Source organism: Ceratosolen solmsi, unplaced genomic scaffold, assembly GCF_000503995.2.
Source record: "Ceratosolen solmsi marchali unplaced genomic scaffold, CerSol_1.0 scaffold14, whole genome shotgun sequence".
Taxonomy (NCBI): domain Eukaryota; kingdom Metazoa; phylum Arthropoda; class Insecta; order Hymenoptera; family Agaonidae; genus Ceratosolen; species Ceratosolen solmsi.
Window position 1 is genome coordinate 856,274 of NW_011948420.1, and position 20,606 is coordinate 876,879.

Sequence of the window (20,606 nt, forward strand, 5' to 3'; positions counted from 1 at the left end):
ATCTATCTCTTTTAGTAGTTTTCTTTAACGTACCATATACACTTCTTTTAATAGTAAAAAATTATAAAGTATAAATTTTTTCTATCATTTATCGATAACGTAAAATAATTAATAAATTTTTTTTTCATTTATATAATACGTGAAATTTAAAATTTCCTGTCAAATAACTATGCAAATTATATATATATCATTAAGTGATACAATAAAAAAAATTTATAGTACGAAATATTTATATTAAGAAATATATTTTAAATAAGTTGTATTATTTAATAAGAGTGAATGCTTTGAGAATATAAATTTATATTTATTATCCATTTATATGTTTTTGATATAAAAATGAATTATTTTTAAATAATTCTTTTTGATATGAATATCATGTGCAAAAATGTAGAAATAAATTTAATAATTTACAATAATCTTACTCTATTACTGAATTCGAGATATTTCTCTTGTGTTCTGATATTTTCTCTCTTTTGATTCTCCGAGTGTCAGTCAGGTATACGTATTAACTTAAAAAACTTAAAAAAACTAAGTTATACGTATTAACCTAAAAAATTTTAGTTATCGTAACAAATATTATGTCAGATATAGTACATTATTCACTAATGAAATGTATGCAAATATTTAAAGTTTTTTTATAATATATAAAAAATTTGTATTGTGAATTGAAATTATAAAAGATTTTTTATTACGATGAATATTTTGTATATAATATAAGAATAATCATAGCCACAATAACAATAGCAATAGTAACAATATCATAACTAATAAGAATATATTCAATACCAAAAAAAATGATAATAACAATAATAATGATAGTAAATAATATTTATAGTAATACCCTTCTAATGTTATAAGAGTAAGAATTTGGTAGAATTCCCATTTACGTAAATATTATTCAATTTTTTATATTTATGTATGAGCCAAATCACATAAATGCATTTAATATCCAATTTCATATAACGAATAATAGGTAATTATTTATTTCACCATTAAAAGTAAACTTCATTCCCTTTTTATGTAAAAATTTCAATTTAATGAAAAAAATTGAAGGAGTCATCTATAAAAATAATAGAGCATTTTGAAGTTATAGAGCGACGTAAAATAAATACAGTGAAAAAGATGAGTTAGCCACAGCGATCCAGCTAAATCATGGTTATAGATCTAGCAAGCGTCCAACAGTTTTGAAAGAATGTCCTATTTGCGAGGGCGACATCAAAGCCTATCACCTACCTACATACGAACACACTTAAAAAGCATGCACATACAGATGCGTAAGCTCGTACCTATATATCTCGAGAATTTGAGTTTTACGTTCGATCGTAAAGTCGTCGACGTGTCTAATTAGTTCACACAAAACTAGCGGAATGTCCTTCGCGTACTTCGTTGCTTGAAGCTAGGTAAAACCTTGAACAAACGTGGTCTGAAACTACGTGCGTATTACAAAGTGACGTGATGGAAAGATATGGTTTCGTACACTGTGACCCTCAAAGTTGAAATTTAAACTAGGTGAGTGTTGGCGACGCTATTTGCCAAAACTCGAGTTATTATAATTATTTATAAAATGTTATTTAGAAGCTAATCAAATAGACTAGTACAGTATATTTTTACAAATTATAATTTATTTAGTTTTTGATTAATTCAAAGTAAAGTAAATATATGTCTCAATTACTTAAGAAAAATCAGATTAAACGATTACTGTTTTTAATTGAATCACTTAATTAACGATATATATTTATTAAACTAAGCTTTGAATAATATAAAATAATATCATTACTACATGATATAAATTAATACAATAAAAAATTAACATATACTTTTTTAATACAAGAATATAATTACAGTGAGGATAGCAAATATAACAAATATATTTCAATAATCTAAAATTAAATTAAAAAATTAATAATTATATATTGAAAAAATAATGAAATAGAAGACTAATTAGACAATAAAAATTATTTAATGCAATAAAAGAACAATTACTAAGAAGAAAATAATAAACTCTCGCGGAAGAATCGTCAATTCGTCGCATTTCCTAGGGCACATTCTGTAGAATACTACTTCCATTGTATACACACTCAGCGAATGGACGTTATGCTATTAAAAGACTAACAGAGGTAAATGTCATTGGTAGATTCTGCTCTTCCTACAGACATTCGCTATTGCTTGCACAAGAAACAAATGAAATTGCGCGAGAAAGCGAACAAGAATAGCAGCTTGACGATAGCACCGGAGAACACCGGGAAGAGGAGTCGTGACAATTGTCACGCAATGCAATCCATTTGCGATCAACATAAATGAAATGGCCGAATTTACCGAAGCAACTTCATTTTACTGGAAAAATCTTTTGGCAATTAATGAATTACAATTTTTGTTCAGTCACCTTTTTGCATATTTTCTAATTTTCAAAATTTTTTACGAATTGAGAAATGTGTACACTACAATTTTGTACCGTGATCTTAATAACATTGCTACAAACGTCGGTTGGAACTTTATTTCCAGTCATATGATATTTATAATTTTTGTACAGGAAATTATACAGGTCAAAATGTAAAGCAATTTTTATCGCTTTCTTATTTTCTAAATAAAACTCGTATTATATTTCCAATACAAATACGTACATTAGAAATATGCAGTGTATGAATCTGGAAAAACGTTTCACTTGTTTGTTAACCGATCTCTATATTACATATTGAGTATCGGTTGATAATGTCCACCAACATCATTTAGACATAACTATCAATTTACTTCAGTGAATATTAATTAGAAAGAATACAAATAAGATATTAAATATCCTAAATGAATCTTATATTCAATAAATATTTTAGATGGAATAATTATTTATAAACTAATAGAGATTAATAAAAGTCTCTTTACCATTAACACACATATAATCATAAACATGGTATTATGAATTTCAATGCACATGAATCTATTGAAAAATTTAAAGAAAAAATTATAAAATATAAGTTAAAAATTACCTGTAGAGAAAATCGATAAAGGTAATCCGGTGGATAATATTGAGAGTAATGATAATTTTGAAAGTTATGGTGATTACGATGGTCCTGATGATTATGATTATAATAATGATGATGTTGCTGTTGATACCAGTTCTGGTTATAACCGTCCATGTCACTAGTAAGTAACGCCTCGATATCACTTTGAAACTCGTGGTCAAATAATAGACAAATAGATGAGCAATAACATAGCATTCGATCTACTATTCTACTCCTACCACTATCACTCAACTGAATATAAATATATTAATGAATAGGATATTTAATCAATTCAATAAAAGGAAATTTAATAATTATTTGTATAAAAAAATATGAAACTGATAGAAAGGGTGGATGAAAGAGAATAAGTAAAAAGGTGAAATGTTCTACTTTATAGTCAACCTAACAGTAATTATCGCTTTAAATTGTAACTTTAATTTTTAGAGCCATACTGATTATAAAATTCCGCAATTTTTTTAACCGACCTTGTGTGTTTATTAAAACTTTACAATTTATACGTAATGTAAGAAAGATAGGAAAAAGGAGGAATATATTTAAAATGAATGAAAAGTAAACATGAAGATTAAACGAGGAAAGCATAAATAAAAATAAAAGAAAATTACGACAACAAATTACAAAAACCTTAGAACTGATATTAAACGTCAATAATTAAATATATATCATAGTTTTATTTTTCGGTAATTCCATAACACAAAAAGTAGTTTCGACTTAATTAGCAAAATAATCTCGAGTAATTATTTATGTTTATCCATTGCGAATTTACGCTTGTATGGATAAGACTATTTTGTAGTTACGGATTAAACAATAATGTAGTAAAGTTCATGAAATCAAATAAAAGGCTAAATTAACAGAAGTACTTTCATTTCAAATTAGAATTGTCACGTTACTTTTACTTATTATTTGGTATCTTCTACACTATGCAACCACGAGTTTCTATAATAATATAATTACTTTTTAATTTTTTACATCCGTTAAAAGTGCACTGAATGACAGATACTTTATTTCAATTTCACTTTATGTTAAGATCACACACGAATAGTACAATCTGTGATGACGAGCATCGAGCAACTGAGTTTGGTTAAATCCAAGTTCAAAGTAGGTTATAGCATCGTATTTTTTCGATTCGGCTCCACCCATCTTTCATTCCTCGGTAACTTTTTTTCAAATAGCTGGAGGGGCGAAAAAAAGAATACCAGAGAGCAGATATGAAATGAAATTCACTTGGAGGGGAGAGAAACTGGACTGGATCTTGGTCTTCGTGGGGGTCGTACATTCACGTTTTTCGGACGTCGCTCGTCCAGTGAATAGGTAGGATTTATATATGTGGCTGTTTGCTTTTTTTAACAAAACGCTATGCTAATAGCAGATGTTTAATAGTCTTAAAGGTGAAACCTACTTTTTTATTTTCTTCAACTCTTAAACTAAGAAAGGGGAAATCGAAAAGATTTGTCGAAGATAGAGAGATAAAGTCAGGGAGAGAAACACAATGTAAGTTAAAGAGAGAAAGAGAAGCAAATAATGTTTATAAGTTTCCGTGTTAGTTAAAGAATCCAGATTTATTTATGAAATTATTAACGTGAATTTTATAACAAGATCTCGTTACATTTAATTCTCAAGAATTTTGAGTTTAGCTATATAATATAGGAATATAATATTATATTTTTAAATTAATGAATTAAATTCAAAACTATACTGAACATTTTTTATTAAGGCTTATTTATCGTTAATGCAAAAATTGAATTTTTTTCTATAATTCTACAATTATTCTATATTTTTATATTTGTAATATTAATCTACTAAATAAACCAATATTATGAATATATAAACTATTATATTTGTTCAAGAATTGTATAAGTAATAAAAATTTCTCATTACAAAATTTAAAAAATGAAATCAATAATTGTATAATTATTTACATATAAATAATGGTGCTATTATATTAATTATATCTACAAAATTCAGTAATATGATTAATTTACTCAAATAGTTAAGATACTATATTAATAAATATTATGAAATTTGTTTCCCTTTTCAACTAGAAAATATTGGATATTTTCATCAAGTTCAGAGATCAATATGTTTTGATTACTTTTAAAATTTGAACAAAGAAAATAATAAAATATTTTGTTTCTTACCAGGAAAACTGACTAATTAAAACACTGGTTACAAATTATAAGAAAATAATTAATTAAAATGTTTGAATTAAATATACATATTTGATAAAATAAGCAATCGAAATCTTTTATAGCTTATCACAAAATGAGACTAATTAAAGTATTGATTACTATTTATAAGAAAGTTATTAATTATTACGAAATTTAAATAATATGTCAATAATAAAATAAATAAATATAATATAAAACATTTCATTTGAAGAAATTATTTATTATTCATAATAATGTGAACTAAATCATTTTTAAATATACATCTCAATAATAAATAAAATAATCAATTAGCAATATTTATAATTCTTTATAACCTCTTTTCTATTCAATATTGTAAAATATTAATTCTTTAAATTAATGTAAAATAATTTGAAAATAATTTATATAATATATCAAATAGTAAATTCTGCATAATTGTGTTATATAAATATTTTACAATAGAACAATGAAAATTAATTTTAAGCCCAATACAGTATAAAAAAATTATATTAGAAATTAAAATTTATGCAATTATTATGAATTATCAAAATAATTATATGCAAACAATTTGAAATTATCTGTAATTCAAAATTAAATCATCTTATGATTAATAATCATTATAACAAATTAAATATAAATTATAATAATTTATAATAATAATATAATAATTTTTACAAATTAAATTATAATATTCCCTATCCTTTTTCTTTATCACTCGTTTAGTCTCTCTCCCTCTCTCTCTCTATTTTATCCCATTTTGTCCTCCAGTTTGTGGCTTTTTATGAAGAAATTTTTTTTTACGTTCGCTATGTAGCAAGTCATAATGAAATAGTAATGGTAACAAGTGTCATATTGATCTGAAAAGTCAATTTATGTATATTTATTTTTGGGAAATACGAAATTTTAGAATATCAGACATTCTAACATAATCCTTTTTTAATAAGTTTTCACTTCATATATTTTGATCTCATTATGTTTCTTTGACATTTAATTTTATACATAATTATGTAGTGAAATTGTCATAGAACAATCTTAATTGTCAGAAAATTGAATTTATTATTTATATAATATATTTTAATATAAAATTATATATATTCACAACTACACATGAAAAATTAGAATTTTATTAATAAATTTCATTAAACGTCAAGTTTTACGCTGTCGGAATAAGAATAAAATATTTTATTTAGATATTAATAGAAATTTTAGATTGCATATGTATCCAATACCAATTTTTTGAATATGAAGTCATAAAGAAAATAATACTTGATAGCATAAAATAAGGATAAAAATATCGATGAATTTATTATAAAGTTATATATTTCTATCGTTATACTAAAGTGTTAGAATATTAAAAATTATATTTTTCAGTAATTAACTTAATGCGACAATAAAAAATATTCAATATGAAATTACAAATCTCTAATTTTTAAGTAGAAAATAATTTAATTATAAATATTTTATTTTGATTTTTATTTTAGAAATATTTAAAAATATCCATATTTTTGTTACAAAATACATTTTTAAATATATATTAGTTTAACACTTTTTGTAATTTCATAGTGTCAGTATTTTATGCGCTTTATTAATAAAATATAGATATTTTTTATATTTTTGAATTTGATATCTTTTCTAGAATTCAAAATAGAATTTCGTTATTAAAAACAAGAGTACAGTAGAATACAATTGTATACAATACTTTAATAGAACGGTATTATTTTGACGGAATATTCTTTTGGAGAGACTCATATAATACAAAAATGATAGATGGAGATAAAAAGAATGATATATACCATATAGATAGAGGTATAGCGAAACAGAAGTAAATAGATTAAAAGATATATAAATACATTGATTTATAGGTACGTAGATAGATAGATATACAATATGGGAGAAATAGAGTTGAAACTTAGAGTTAGAGAAATAGAGATTATAAGATAGATAAATAGACTAATAGATAGGTTGTAGATAGGAAATATAGGTGGATACACAAAATGGTAGAAATAGTCTTCAATAAAATCCTTTCATCCAGTTTTACCTTTGTACCTTTGTCATCTTATAGAAATATGAACGGATGCACTTTAATATCTGCGGAATCTACGGGAACGCTCATATATCAATTCTAATTATGACTGGTCGATTTGGATAAGAAGGTAAGCTATTACATAGACTTTGGACTGGCCCCGGTGATTATTTAATTAAGGAAGGGGTTAGTACTGACAAGTGTATGATTCCAGTTAATAGAGTAAAGGTCAAGACGTCTCGAATTAATTTAGATTTTGTATTGTTTTTACTTTTAGTTTTCATTTTTTTTTTTTTTTTTTTGGGATTCAAGTATTCGTTTAACCGTTACTGTGCACTCATTAAAATTAATCCTGCACCGATGGTGAATTGTTGATACCTACTATAAATAATATATAATTTGATAAGAAATTAATTGTTGTTTCTACTGTGTAACTTTGCTTATATTAATTGAAATTCATAATAATATTTTTTTACGGAATTCTAAAGTAGCAGTCTATTTTTATAAATAATAAAATTGATAAATAATAAATTCAATTTAAAAGATAAAATTACATTTCTTAGTTATATTTTATGTTCTTTTAAATATTGTAAATAATATCCCAACCAATTTTGTTTTGTAATTTAAAGACAATGATAAGGAACGTATACTAAACTTGTTGAAATATTAATTTATATGAATGAATGTTCAATTGTGCTACCAATAGATAGAAAATAATGTTCATAAGTACATATAATTTATAAATGAATGTTTTAAGCAAAAAGGAGAATTTTCCCTACTTATATTTTATATACATATAATCAATTTATACATATAATAATTTTGTTAATGAAAGTAACAAATGACAGTATAAATATGATTATTATTTTTTTATAGCCTACCTTATATTTAATCAAGATACAATGAATAAACCAAAAACTATAATATAAAGGTTCGTTTCTTTTCATTTCTGCTTTACAATACTAAATAAAAATCAACTCTTCATCAAAAAAACTTTACATAAAACGCAAACTAACAAAATATATCATTCCTATATTTTCGTGACTTTTATTGAAATGGCAGTAAAAGAAAAGGATTTTCGTGGAAGACATCTAGAGAATATTGCATATTGACATTCCATAGACACAGACGCATAATGAACGAATGAATATGAATATGGGTCGGAGACACGTGCTATGAAATGTTTTCATCGTCAAAACAGTGGCGATGAACCTTCAAGTCTGTAGCACAGCGTATTCATAAATTATATAGCCAGTGCGTTTGGATTCTTGCAAATATTCATGCAACTCTGGTGAGTACTACATGCGCAAAGAATAACGAAATATTTATATGCAAGCAGAAAAAAATATATATCCTTTATTAGTTTAGCAATAGTATTAAATAAAGACAGAATACAATAAAAGAGAGCAAAGATTTTATGAAAAAACAGACAAATATAGAAATATGAAGAATAATGCGTATATAGAAAAAAAGAGAATGAGACAGAGCAATAAATAACACTAAACATGAAACTGATATGTCACATTATATTTAACATTATTTTTGGTATAGTACAAAACTTTTATAAAAAATCTATTCTTTTATTTCTAACAAATCAATATAATTTTAAATATATTCAGTTATGAATGTAACATGAGTAATTTCATTCAAAACCAAAATTAGTATGTAATTTTACACCCTTCATAAATATGCATTTAATGAATAGATTTATTTATACTAATATTTATTAAAACTTTATTTCAAATATTTGATCATAAATAAAATTGTTTTTTATTAACTGAATATTTATATTTAAATACAATTTCACAATACAAGAAGAAATGTTTATATTAGGTATAAATATCGAATTTAGTACGTATAATTAAAATAAGAAATTGTATAAAAAATATGTTTTAAAATTTTAGACTTGTCCATAATACAAAAAAATAAAATTAATATAATTTTTTAGGTAGAAAAGAGTAAGAAGTGTGAGTGAGTAGCATATAAAACGTACAAAAATTGATTTATCAATTTCATTTAAATTTGACAAGCATTCTAATAACGTACTATAATAATATGCTTAGTAATTGATAATTAAATTACATTTTGCATAGAATATAATTACATATATACCAAATATTAATTAACATGGGATCAATTGTTTATTGTAAATATTCTACTAAAGCTTAGAGTAACATTTATTGCATGAGTAGACATAAATTTATAATTTCTGTCAATAATTTTTTTAGGAGTCGTAGTAGTGTTGTTACAATGTTGATTTTAAATATCTTTGATAAAATTAATGTTGTTTAAAAATAAAAGTATTTTTTATATATTGTATTTTATAAAAATACGTATCAAACTCAAAAATCAGAGATAATTATAATATAATAAAATTATGCGACTCAAATTATTACAAATCATTTTCTTAAAATGAAATTGTTAATTGATAGATTCATATTATTCTACTCGTGATTAGAAATTATTTCAATCACCTTTGAGATAAAATAAAACTTTTTATTCTAAAAGACGTTCACAAAAAATTAAATTAAATAGACGTTTACAGATTATTATTCTATAATATATATCCAGTATATCGTATCATTATATAATTTAATTTTTTTCTTTGAATTATTGAGAAAATAATCTGCATTACTTATTTATAATTTAATTTATATTGTTAAATTGCAAAAAGTATTAGTCACTAAATAATATACTATGCAATAAAGTAGAAGAAACAGATACAATTATATAATAGATTTTGTACAGTAATTCATTTGTAAATTATATATATTATATTCACACATAATATTTTTACATCGAATATACAATGAATTACAAATAATGATGCAAATAACTATGTCCGAAATCTGAGAGATTGCTTTTGATGAATAGCTGGAACGATTTTTGATAGTGATAAAAGAAAATAAGAGAATGAAAAATAAAAAGGACAGAAAAATAAATGGGAATTAATACTACACAATGTGTAGTAGTAATTATCATATTCTAAAGTGGAATAACTATCTTTTCTTTCTATTTGAAAATTTCGGTTTCGAACTTATTAATACACGAAAATATCAAATATGAAGAATATTTTACAAGTTTAGCAATAAAACAAGAAATAAGAAAGACATTAAGCTTTGAAATTATGAGTAAATATAGAAGGTAAAAATATAATAAAAGTTAAATAAAAAAACTAATGATAAGAATTTTTATATGTATTCGTATTTGTGTACACAGAATAGATTTAGAATGCGGGAGAGCTAAGGGCAGCTGTCTGATTTTAGTTCCGTATTTCAAGTTCCGGTCTTTTTTCAACTACCTCCTCCGTCTATAGCCGAATAACCGCGATTGTAACGAACATAACGTATCTGGACCTTTCCTTCGTGCGAAAAATAAAAGGAATGATCACTCTAAGGAAAAGAAAAAGAATTGCCATTGGACGAAATGCACGTTGCCCCATTCCCGGAACTCGTAACATCGTACCGTTCATTGGTTTACGGCTACGAACCACTCGCTGGGGGTCACGTATACAACTTCACTGGGGGGTCGAGCACCGGGATCGAAAGACCTGTCGTGGCGGTCAGACGCTACCACTGGAGAAGTACTAACCGGTTTTCCGTCGCATTACTGTTCCGGCACTGTGAGAAGATTCGTTGGCCGAACGTCGATGAACCTGTTTAATCATGGATAGGCCCCCTGCGAATGCCTGCCGGAGTTGGCATCAAATGAGTGCAACGAAGAGATTTCGCCGAAATGCGTTTATTATCTATTCCTACATTTCACCCTGTTCCTTCGTAACTATCAACCCTTTTATTGAGCGCCCAGTGCGATACGAGTTCCAGTGTTGATTGTACATGCGCAGCTATGTCCAGGAAGATGAGTCATCGTGACAACACTAATGGGACATTTAAACGACAATGACCTTGATCATAACGAGATGATCAGGATTTTTTATTTTACATTATATGTGTATGAAAAGTATGTAGGGCATATATTTTTCTCACGGAATCAAAATACACAGTAATTTTGACACTCACGGGCTACACGTTTATTCTCCGTACACGATCGCTATCTTATTTGTAATTTAGTTAAATTTCAAATTATCAATATTTGAAGAACATAATTGTAATTACCAAATATCATATTTACAAATATTATCTTTTCTGATTGATTTAAACCTCAACCAATATACGAAATTAATAAGGGATTTCTCCCGTGTTCTACTGAATTTGCAAATAATTAGCTAAATTATTCAAATTATTTTAATATGTAATTATATTCTGTGTCGTTATATTATGACTTTTATTCACTAACCATATACACTGAATATTTATAATGATTACGAAAATACAATACAAAGATCTATTTTTGAGTAAGAGATATTTGTTTTTTCACATTATGATTAAAATTTATTCAAAAGCAGTATTATATCAATCTTTTTAAAGAAAATTGAATAAAATTTGATGAAATAAATTCATCAAATGCGAGATTTAATATTTTTAAGTTCTATGAATAATTTTTTGTAGGTCGTTAATAACTAATTTGAAAATATATTTATGAAAGTATTACAAGAATATTTAAATTTTGTTATTGTATTACTTACCTAAATTTAATAAGAGCTACAATTATTAGGTTTCTATTTGATTTTCTATTTAAAAGCAGTCAAAATATATATTATTTATAGTTTTACAAATTCTCGTGTGGATTAATTTGAATGTTATTATATTCACATAAATATAAGCAGTTAAATTGATTGAATCTCATAGGCAGTAACTTGACGATTATAGATAGGTGCGAGTAACTAATCTCGAAAGATCTAAGCTCGAGATTGAAAATCGAACTAATCTCGAGGGACGCGAAAATTTAAAGTATTCTTGGCTTGCAGCTTTCGGAAATCCGGTAATGGAGTAGTTCTGATGAAACGAAACAGGGAGCACAGATCGTAGGTAGTAGTATATGTCTCTGTACTAGAAAAGGTATCAAATTTGGTACGTCTAGAGTGTTTGTGTACCACGCAAAGCAACATAAACTCAGGATGGTAAACGACTGGGTGGTTAAATGGCAGCGTAATGGTTGATCATAATTATTATTTTCTTGCCAGGTACGGCTCACTCTGCTATCATGCCTTTAACTATATTCGCAGACTAGTGTATACTCGAGAAATTCCTTATTTTTTTTCGATGCCGGCTATCATCGTCACTTTTATTCTACATAAAGATGTGTGCTGTTCCTATTCTACTAGCTATAAGTGAGCAAATACACTACAAAACTAGCTTTGTTATATATTGTTTTTTTTCTTTCAAATATATATTTTTGGTTTCTCGTAAAGGAGTCTGCATCAGCCTCACTGCATTTCGTCCTTGGATTAGTATGTAAATTTAAATTATACCTTGTATATTAAATAATGGTTTTTAATATTAAAATTTTTATACTTATCAAGAATTTTAATTTAACATTGTTGTAGCTCATACAGTAATTGTTCATAGATATAAGTACTATGAACAAATTAATGTAAAGTATTGAGATATAAATTGTGACTTTAATTAATTATTTAAGTAAAATAAATTCCATTTTTTTTTGTTTTTTATTAATTTTTAATTAACATTAAATTAATTTTGTAACAACACCGAATCAAGGAATTAAATTTTATATAATTTTAAAGTTCAAAACAAATCATTGATTATAAAATATATTTAATATTATTTTGTTTATATTCATTTTTAATGTATTGGAAACTTGTTATATGGAAAAATATTTGAACTGAAATAAATATAAAAATGAATCAATATAATTATAATTTAATTGCTTGTAATCCAATCTATAGATATGGATTACCATGGAAGAATTATATATATATATATATATATATATATATATATATATATATATAATATCTTTTTACTATATTATTGTGAGAATTATAATCATTAATATATAAAATATTGTAGATAATATAGCTAGATACAAGACAACATATATAGAGTTCATAATTATAAATGCTTAATATTTTATAATTCATCACTTTCCACAAGTGTGCATATAAATTAGAGAATATAATCTATACATTAGCAAATTAAATAGATTTATATATTTCTAAATATGTCTGTTTGTTACATTATGAAGCTATAACTGATCTACTTCTATGTATAAATGATAAAATTCTGAAATAATATTAATATTGGCTCAACCAACAAGATCAAAGTAACTTAAAATTATATTATATTCAATTATTAAATATTATATTATATTCAAATTATATTGTGGAAAATGGGAAAATATATTATTTTTTAATGTTTAATAAATTTTTAAAAAATTATGGACGTTGCAATATAAATATATAATATCTACTTTTCATATATACAGACAGATATTTACAAAACGTTATAATGAAATTTAAAAATAATTATAATACAATGTAAGTATAATCTTACATTTATTATTATTATATATATATACAGTTGTTATACATACTTACATAACTTATTTTATCAAATAAGATTAATTCTTATAAATATTATATATTACTTAGTAAGTGGTATTTGATAATTGTCAGAAGCCATCACATTATCATAAACTTTAAATAAATTTATTTATTAAATATTATATTATAATTGATATTATATAATTATATATATAATTAATAATTAATATTATATTTAAATGTATTTGCTAGCAAATACAATAAGTTATTTAATCTATTCCTATTAAATCCAATTAAGTCATAATAATAAATTTTTTGTTAATCTGAAAATAAATAAATTAATATACATCTTATTGATACAGTCAAATATAAAAATAAAAAATGATCCCTTTTGTTTATCGTCCTTCATTATAAAACAAATAAAAGAACTACATAATCGTTCAGCATATTGCTTTGCTTTGAGTAAAGTCTGCGGCTTCTTTTCTCAAAAATAATTTTATGGTTCAGTAAGTGGATCTCATTATATTAATTTGAAGAAGATGTATTAAAACTTGAAACGAACTCCAAGGCTTAACAGAAAAAAATTTCAATATTTTCTAATAATATGCACAAGACTTGTATAAAAAGAATATGCTTGAAGTGTGTATAAAATAGCACGTGCTGAACACGAGAGAAAAAAAAAGGAAATGAAAATAATGATCGTCATACAAAATCTGGAGTATAAGTGCAGGAGTATTTGAACAATTGTGCAATGATTCTCTGGAGTATTTTGTGGACGAGAAGAGATGCGATCCATGTCGAGTTCCTCGAGGGAGCTAGTGCTGCACCAGTAGTACTACTAGAAGATCTCATACATATTAATGGCAGTGGATCGATCGATCCACTGCCTTTTCTCTTTCTACATTTTCATCTTGTCCGGAAACAATTATATATATTACTCACCCGCTCTCTGTTTAAGAAACATCGTCGTTTCGACGCATAAGCTCTCTACCACCCGCAGTAGTTACTCTACCATTAACGTAATGAAGTTAGGTATAAAATAGTGAGAATCAGAGAAGAACGAGAGGAAGAAACTAAAAAAAGCGAGAGTGTGCAAAAGTAATAAAATGAAAATAAAATATATGGATGGACTCGAAAAAAATGCGTATCTATTCGATAAAAATAACGAATGGCAATAAAAGTTAAGATGTAGTATATCCTTTCCTAAAATAAAGTAGATCAAAAACACTTGTGAACCTTGTTTGAGCGGTATATCCCAAATTATATATTGCCTATTTATATTTTACTTCATTGTTATCCATTTATTTTCAATATTTAGATAGATGAATATTTTTAGATGAATATGCAATCGTTTATTTTTATCCCATTATTTACTTGTGGTATTGTAGATATCAAAATAAATATAATTATCCGTGGCATTAATAAGAATTATATTTAAGAAAATTTAATATATGAGTTTTATGAGATATATCATTTAATGTACATTTTATTATAATTAAACGAGTAAATTATCAGTTTATTTGGATTATGCCAATAAATATTAATTGTAGCTATGTTATTAAATTCAAGTTAATTTAAATTACCAATTCTTAATGTAACCGGATTAGTTATATTATAAATTCACTGATTTTTAGATATAAACTATTCAATAAATTTTGATGAAAATAAACAATTGAAATATTTTATTTTGTATAAAAAAATTTTAATATATTTCTAATCTGTTTTATGCTAAAACCGTATTTCTATCCTTTTTTTTATTTCGAGTATATATTTTTCGAATTCAATAAGAAGAGATTCATTATACAAATATATAAACAGTGCAAGAATAATATAAGGATGTAAAGTAAAGAAAAATGTAAATGTGAAAATGTTGGAAATTGAAATATAATAGTTCTGTTGGAATAAAATAAACATATGAATAAGCAAAATGTGTGTTGTTAGTGAATCAGACGATTCCTATAGTAATCGTACAACATGTATATATAATAATAATATACCTACATAATGAATTTGGGTTTTAAATAGTGTTGAGATTTTCAGAATTTCATAGTCTCTTTGAAGGAGCAACGTTGATATAAATAAAATATTAGTATTTTGATTGGGCTTCAACAGTTGTTCGATCATGATAATTCTTTTATTATTTTCTCTATTATTTCTTAGATATAATAAAATTGTATTTAATTTGAATTATTTATTTTATTTTATATAATTAATTTCATAATAGAAACTTTATTGATTAGTAAAATCCATTCTGTTTATTTTTTAAGTTCATAATTTAGTAAATAAATATAATTTTCAAGAGCTCCCGAACAAAGCTTTTGCAGAACAATTCTCAATTTCTTTATAACAGTTCTAAAAAAATTTTTTTTAATGATCACTTAGAAGAAATAAATCTAAAATCATATAAATTACACTAAATAATTATATTAAAATACAATAAATAAAATTTATGTTTTTTAAAATAAAATGAACTCTATAAATACAATTGATAATGTGATTGATTTAAATTCTTAAATTATATATAAAAAATTTCTCTTTTCTCTGATCCTATATCAAAGATATTGGATTGCCGAAGATTATTACAATTAAAAAATATATTTATTTAAGTTAAGAAGAAGAATAACAATAAGCTTGGAAACTATTTTTCATTCTAATTATTTTAATTAAATTAATTTGTAACGATAATTAAATTTGAATATTTGTCAAGCAATAGTAATTAAAAACTTCATTGTCATTTTATAACAAATAGATTAATTTGTTAAAATGATTATTCTAAATGAAAATAAGTAATATATAAGGAAGTATGGAAACATTTATTGATAATATGTTGTTAAAGCAGCAAAAAGTAATCAGGTATCATGGAAATGGTGAGAGAGTGAGCTTGTCAAATCTTTTGCTTTTTAGTGATCTATGGAAAGTACAGGAGGGGTAAGAATTCTCTTCATAGCTGTAACATTCATTTCAACGATAGTCCTCTTCTAAATTTGCGATAACCTGTCCTTCATGCTCCGTTTTCTCTTCGTAAGATTTTGTTATCAGACTGAAAGAACAGCATTAACAGTAGGAACAACAACCACTCTTACGTATGACCTCCTTTGAAAGTGTGTGTTATAAGCATTTAGAAAATAACTTAACTATTCAAATAAATTAATGAAAATTGAGTTCCGTTCATTATTTCCAGATTGTAATTCTTTTCTACTTTTATATGTTTTATAACTAATTGCAGCTAGTTCTTCAAATATATTTATGTTTAAAGTGGATGTCTATATTTAACACAATTAAACTAGTCTAGTAGATTATTTGATATTAAATTTATTATCATAATATTAATAATTATATTATAATATTTATAATAATCATATATAATTTATTGAATTGAAATTCGTTTGATAAATTTAAATATTCGTAAGGGAATATGTAGTATATTGATAGATAGCATAATAACTTCTTTTTATAAATTTATACAGAAAAATAAGTATGTTAGTCCAATATTTATTATACTATTACTCTAGACTGATGTTAGGGTAACTAATTTTTATGTCTATACAAATCTGACATCTTATTAATAAACCATTAATTTCTAAATATAGCTGTATGGATGCACTTAAATTAGTTAAATAAAAAACAATGGCAAATGACATACCTGTACGTGATTCCAGATCTTAGATTTAGGACTCGATCTAGCATTAGCAGCGATGTTTGCCGAAACAGAATTTACAATTGGACCTAAAATCGTTGTCGTTGATTTGACCAAGGGCTTTAGTCCATTTTTCTGCACTTGACCGCTAATGGTGGTTTCGTTTGTACTTTGCTGGTGCTGCTGCTGGTGTTGATGTGGTTGACTTTGTGATTGTACAATTTGCTGCTGCTGTTGAGTTTGTTGCATTATTTGCTGGATAAGCTCGAGTTGTTGCTTCGTTAAACTATCATTGCTGTTGCTTAAACCATTCGATCCCTGAAAATTGTATAAAAATTACAATTTTTCGGGTGATTTTAAGTAATATAGAATATAATAATATTAGTTTAATTTAAATGTTATAATAATTTTATTTTTTTATTTAAATGTAATTTTTATTTAAATGTAATAATTAACAAATTTGTAGTTATATTCATTACTTTATATTTCTATTTTATAAAATTATATTATTCACAATTACATTGCTTCTACAAATATTATAGAATAAAAAAATATAAAATATAGTTAACTACATTAGAATTAGAACATTATAAAAATATAAAATATAATCAAATATAATTACTTATACTAAGGTGGAAAAAAATATTATAAAAAAAAATCCAAATAAATTATTTATTCGGGCTACGTTTAATTATTTGAAATATGTTTGTGTTTTCATTTTTCATTTGTTATTTTTTATAATTTAAACATGTTGTAACGCCATATTTATCCCTTTCTAACTTGATCTTAATAAATAGTATGTATTCAAATGTTAGAATGGACACAAAATTTAATACTCATATATACGACTAGATATTATTCCAGATTAGAAAAAAATTTGAACACGATTTAAAATTTAAGGTCAGGTAAGGTAAAAATATTGTTTATATTTTAATGATTGTCATTTTTATTAAATATGTATTTAAAATTAAAAGTCTAAAAAGGAAAAACGTTTACTTTACGTTTACTTTCAAGATAAAAAATTATAAATGTACCATATTGAGCTGAATTACTTCCTTATAATATAAGGTTCCTGATCTGTTTGTATTTTTTGTGGATAATTTAACTGGATGACATGAAAAATTATATTACAAATCGAAAGATTCACAAAAAACATTCGGAAAAGCTACAAAGCTATCCACAAATCCTAAAAGAAAGCAAATTCACAACATATTAATATGGAAAGATGTAGGGAATGTTGAAAAATATCCTTCAAGCACAAAATTTTTGTATTCGACTTTAGATCTATAAATTTAATCATGTTCATATGATATATACATATATATGTATATATGTATATATATGAATATATAACGCAGCATCAGCGTATGGAAGTTTAATTTTCATCATTTTATTCCAATACGAATAGATGATGGATTTGTAGAATACTAAATTTAAAATTCATAAAACTGTCGATACAAACTGTCATAATTTGTATATATAATAAATTAAAAAAAATTAATAACTTATAAGTATAAAATATTATTTTATTAAAATATAATTATTATATATTTAAAAATACTAAAAAATATTTTCAAATATCAATCGTTTTTATTAAAATTTTACAGCTTTTTTTAATCACGTAATAAGGTAGCTGAATAAAATAGAAATTCAAAAATGAAAATATCAATACAAAAATGAAAAAATATTACTACTTTCGTAATGGCATACTAAATTATTTTTAAATTCGTTGCAGGTTCAAATTTAAAATTAATTTAATAGAATGCAAATATATTTATTCAATATTCCAAATATTTCTAATTATATATTTAGAAAGATACAAGAACTTTTACAAAGGAATAAAGCTGAATGTCTCTCGAAACTTATAGTAGCGAAATTAGTGTTTTCATACAAGCTAACATGATACTTAGTCATAATTGATTAATTCTATAAAAATTTCTTGTTTAATACTTTACAAAATAAACAATAGAATTTTTATAGTATATATATTTAATCATCTGTAATTTCATTCCAGATATATTTTTTTTATTTCTTCAAGATTATTTTTAATGTTATCCATAAATTTAGGTATTTTTATATTAACTTTATACTGATCATAGAAAATATATTTTATATGAAATAATTATTCAGATATTTACACTAAAAATATTTTAAGTAAATGGAGTTATATATTAAATTTGCAATATTTATAAATTTAAACTAAATTTAATACAGAAGTAATTAAAAATTTATTATTATAATAAAATATAACAAAATGCTAGAAAATAAAAAATCAAAATAATAAATTTTAAAAATAGAGTATAACATTTATTAATAAAACTCATACAATGTATACAGTAATTTTTATTTTTCCTTATTTCAAAATAGGTATCTAAAAATGACAATATTTAAACACACACACACACACACACACACACACACACACACACACACACACACACATATATGTATACTTTAAAGAATTAGATCGTAAATCATGACAATAATCAGCTTAACGTTCTAATTTTACGATTATTTTTCGAAACAGCTTCTTCATTATGAAAGTTTGTATCAAAGTGAGTTTTAAAAATTGATAGTAATCCGTAAATGATGTGGAATTGGCCATCAATTAATTACTATCGAGGTCTGGTCTAAAGTCAGTATTCGGATTTATAAAATATTACTAGAATGTCCATATATTTAGCCCTTTATTTAATTTAATTATTCATTGTTTTATATAATTATATATGAAAATCTGAATATTAAAAGTTTATAATTAATCATAACTATTTGAAAATTCATTGATGAATGATAAATATACATTACCAATACACTTATATTTTATATGCAATAGTTCAGAATTATCTAATTTATAAAATATTATTAAACAATAGGGAAATATATAAATAATAATTTTTAATTAAGTAATTTATATTGTAATGTATTGTAATTGCAACAATTAATTAAACAAGTTTCAAATTATTTAATACTATACTTAATGCACATGAATTTTTTCTTAAAATATTTAAGGATCTCAATTTTAATTAGTGTGTTTTATTTTATGTTTTTTTTTACATTATATTATGTATTACACTATCTATGATTTGATACGGCAATTATGTAATAAGTAATATATAAGTAAAATAATATCTACATTAAAATATTAAAAACATTATAATCTATGCATGTATAAATAAGAAATAACATTGCTATTATAATTTTTTCACTTTATTTTTCAAGATGGAAAGTTATATAGTTTCAACAGCACAAAATTTCAATGCAACAAAAAATACGTTTATAGCTAATTTTTTAATTTTACTTTAATATTTAATTTTGATATTAAAAAAAATCCATTTTGATTAGTTGCTTAAGATAAAGAATGATTATTAAATATAAATGATAT

The 20,606-nt window shown here is 24.1% G+C and overlaps 1 protein-coding gene across 1 annotated transcript in view; it reads right to left on the reverse strand.

The window, feature by feature from the left end:
* Positions 1-17,090: 17,090 nt before the first annotated feature.
* Positions 17,091-20,606, reverse strand: part of LOC105361124 (transcription factor HIVEP3-like) — a 112,117-nt gene continuing 108,601 nt past the window's right edge. Inside the window, exons 8-9 of the mRNA XM_011498230.1 lie at positions 17,231-17,542; positions 17,091-17,177 (exon numbers count right to left, since the gene is read on the reverse strand). Of these exons, the coding sequence (XP_011496532.1) occupies positions 17,091-17,177; positions 17,231-17,542 (399 nt within the window). The remainder of the gene's footprint in view (positions 17,178-17,230; positions 17,543-20,606) is intronic.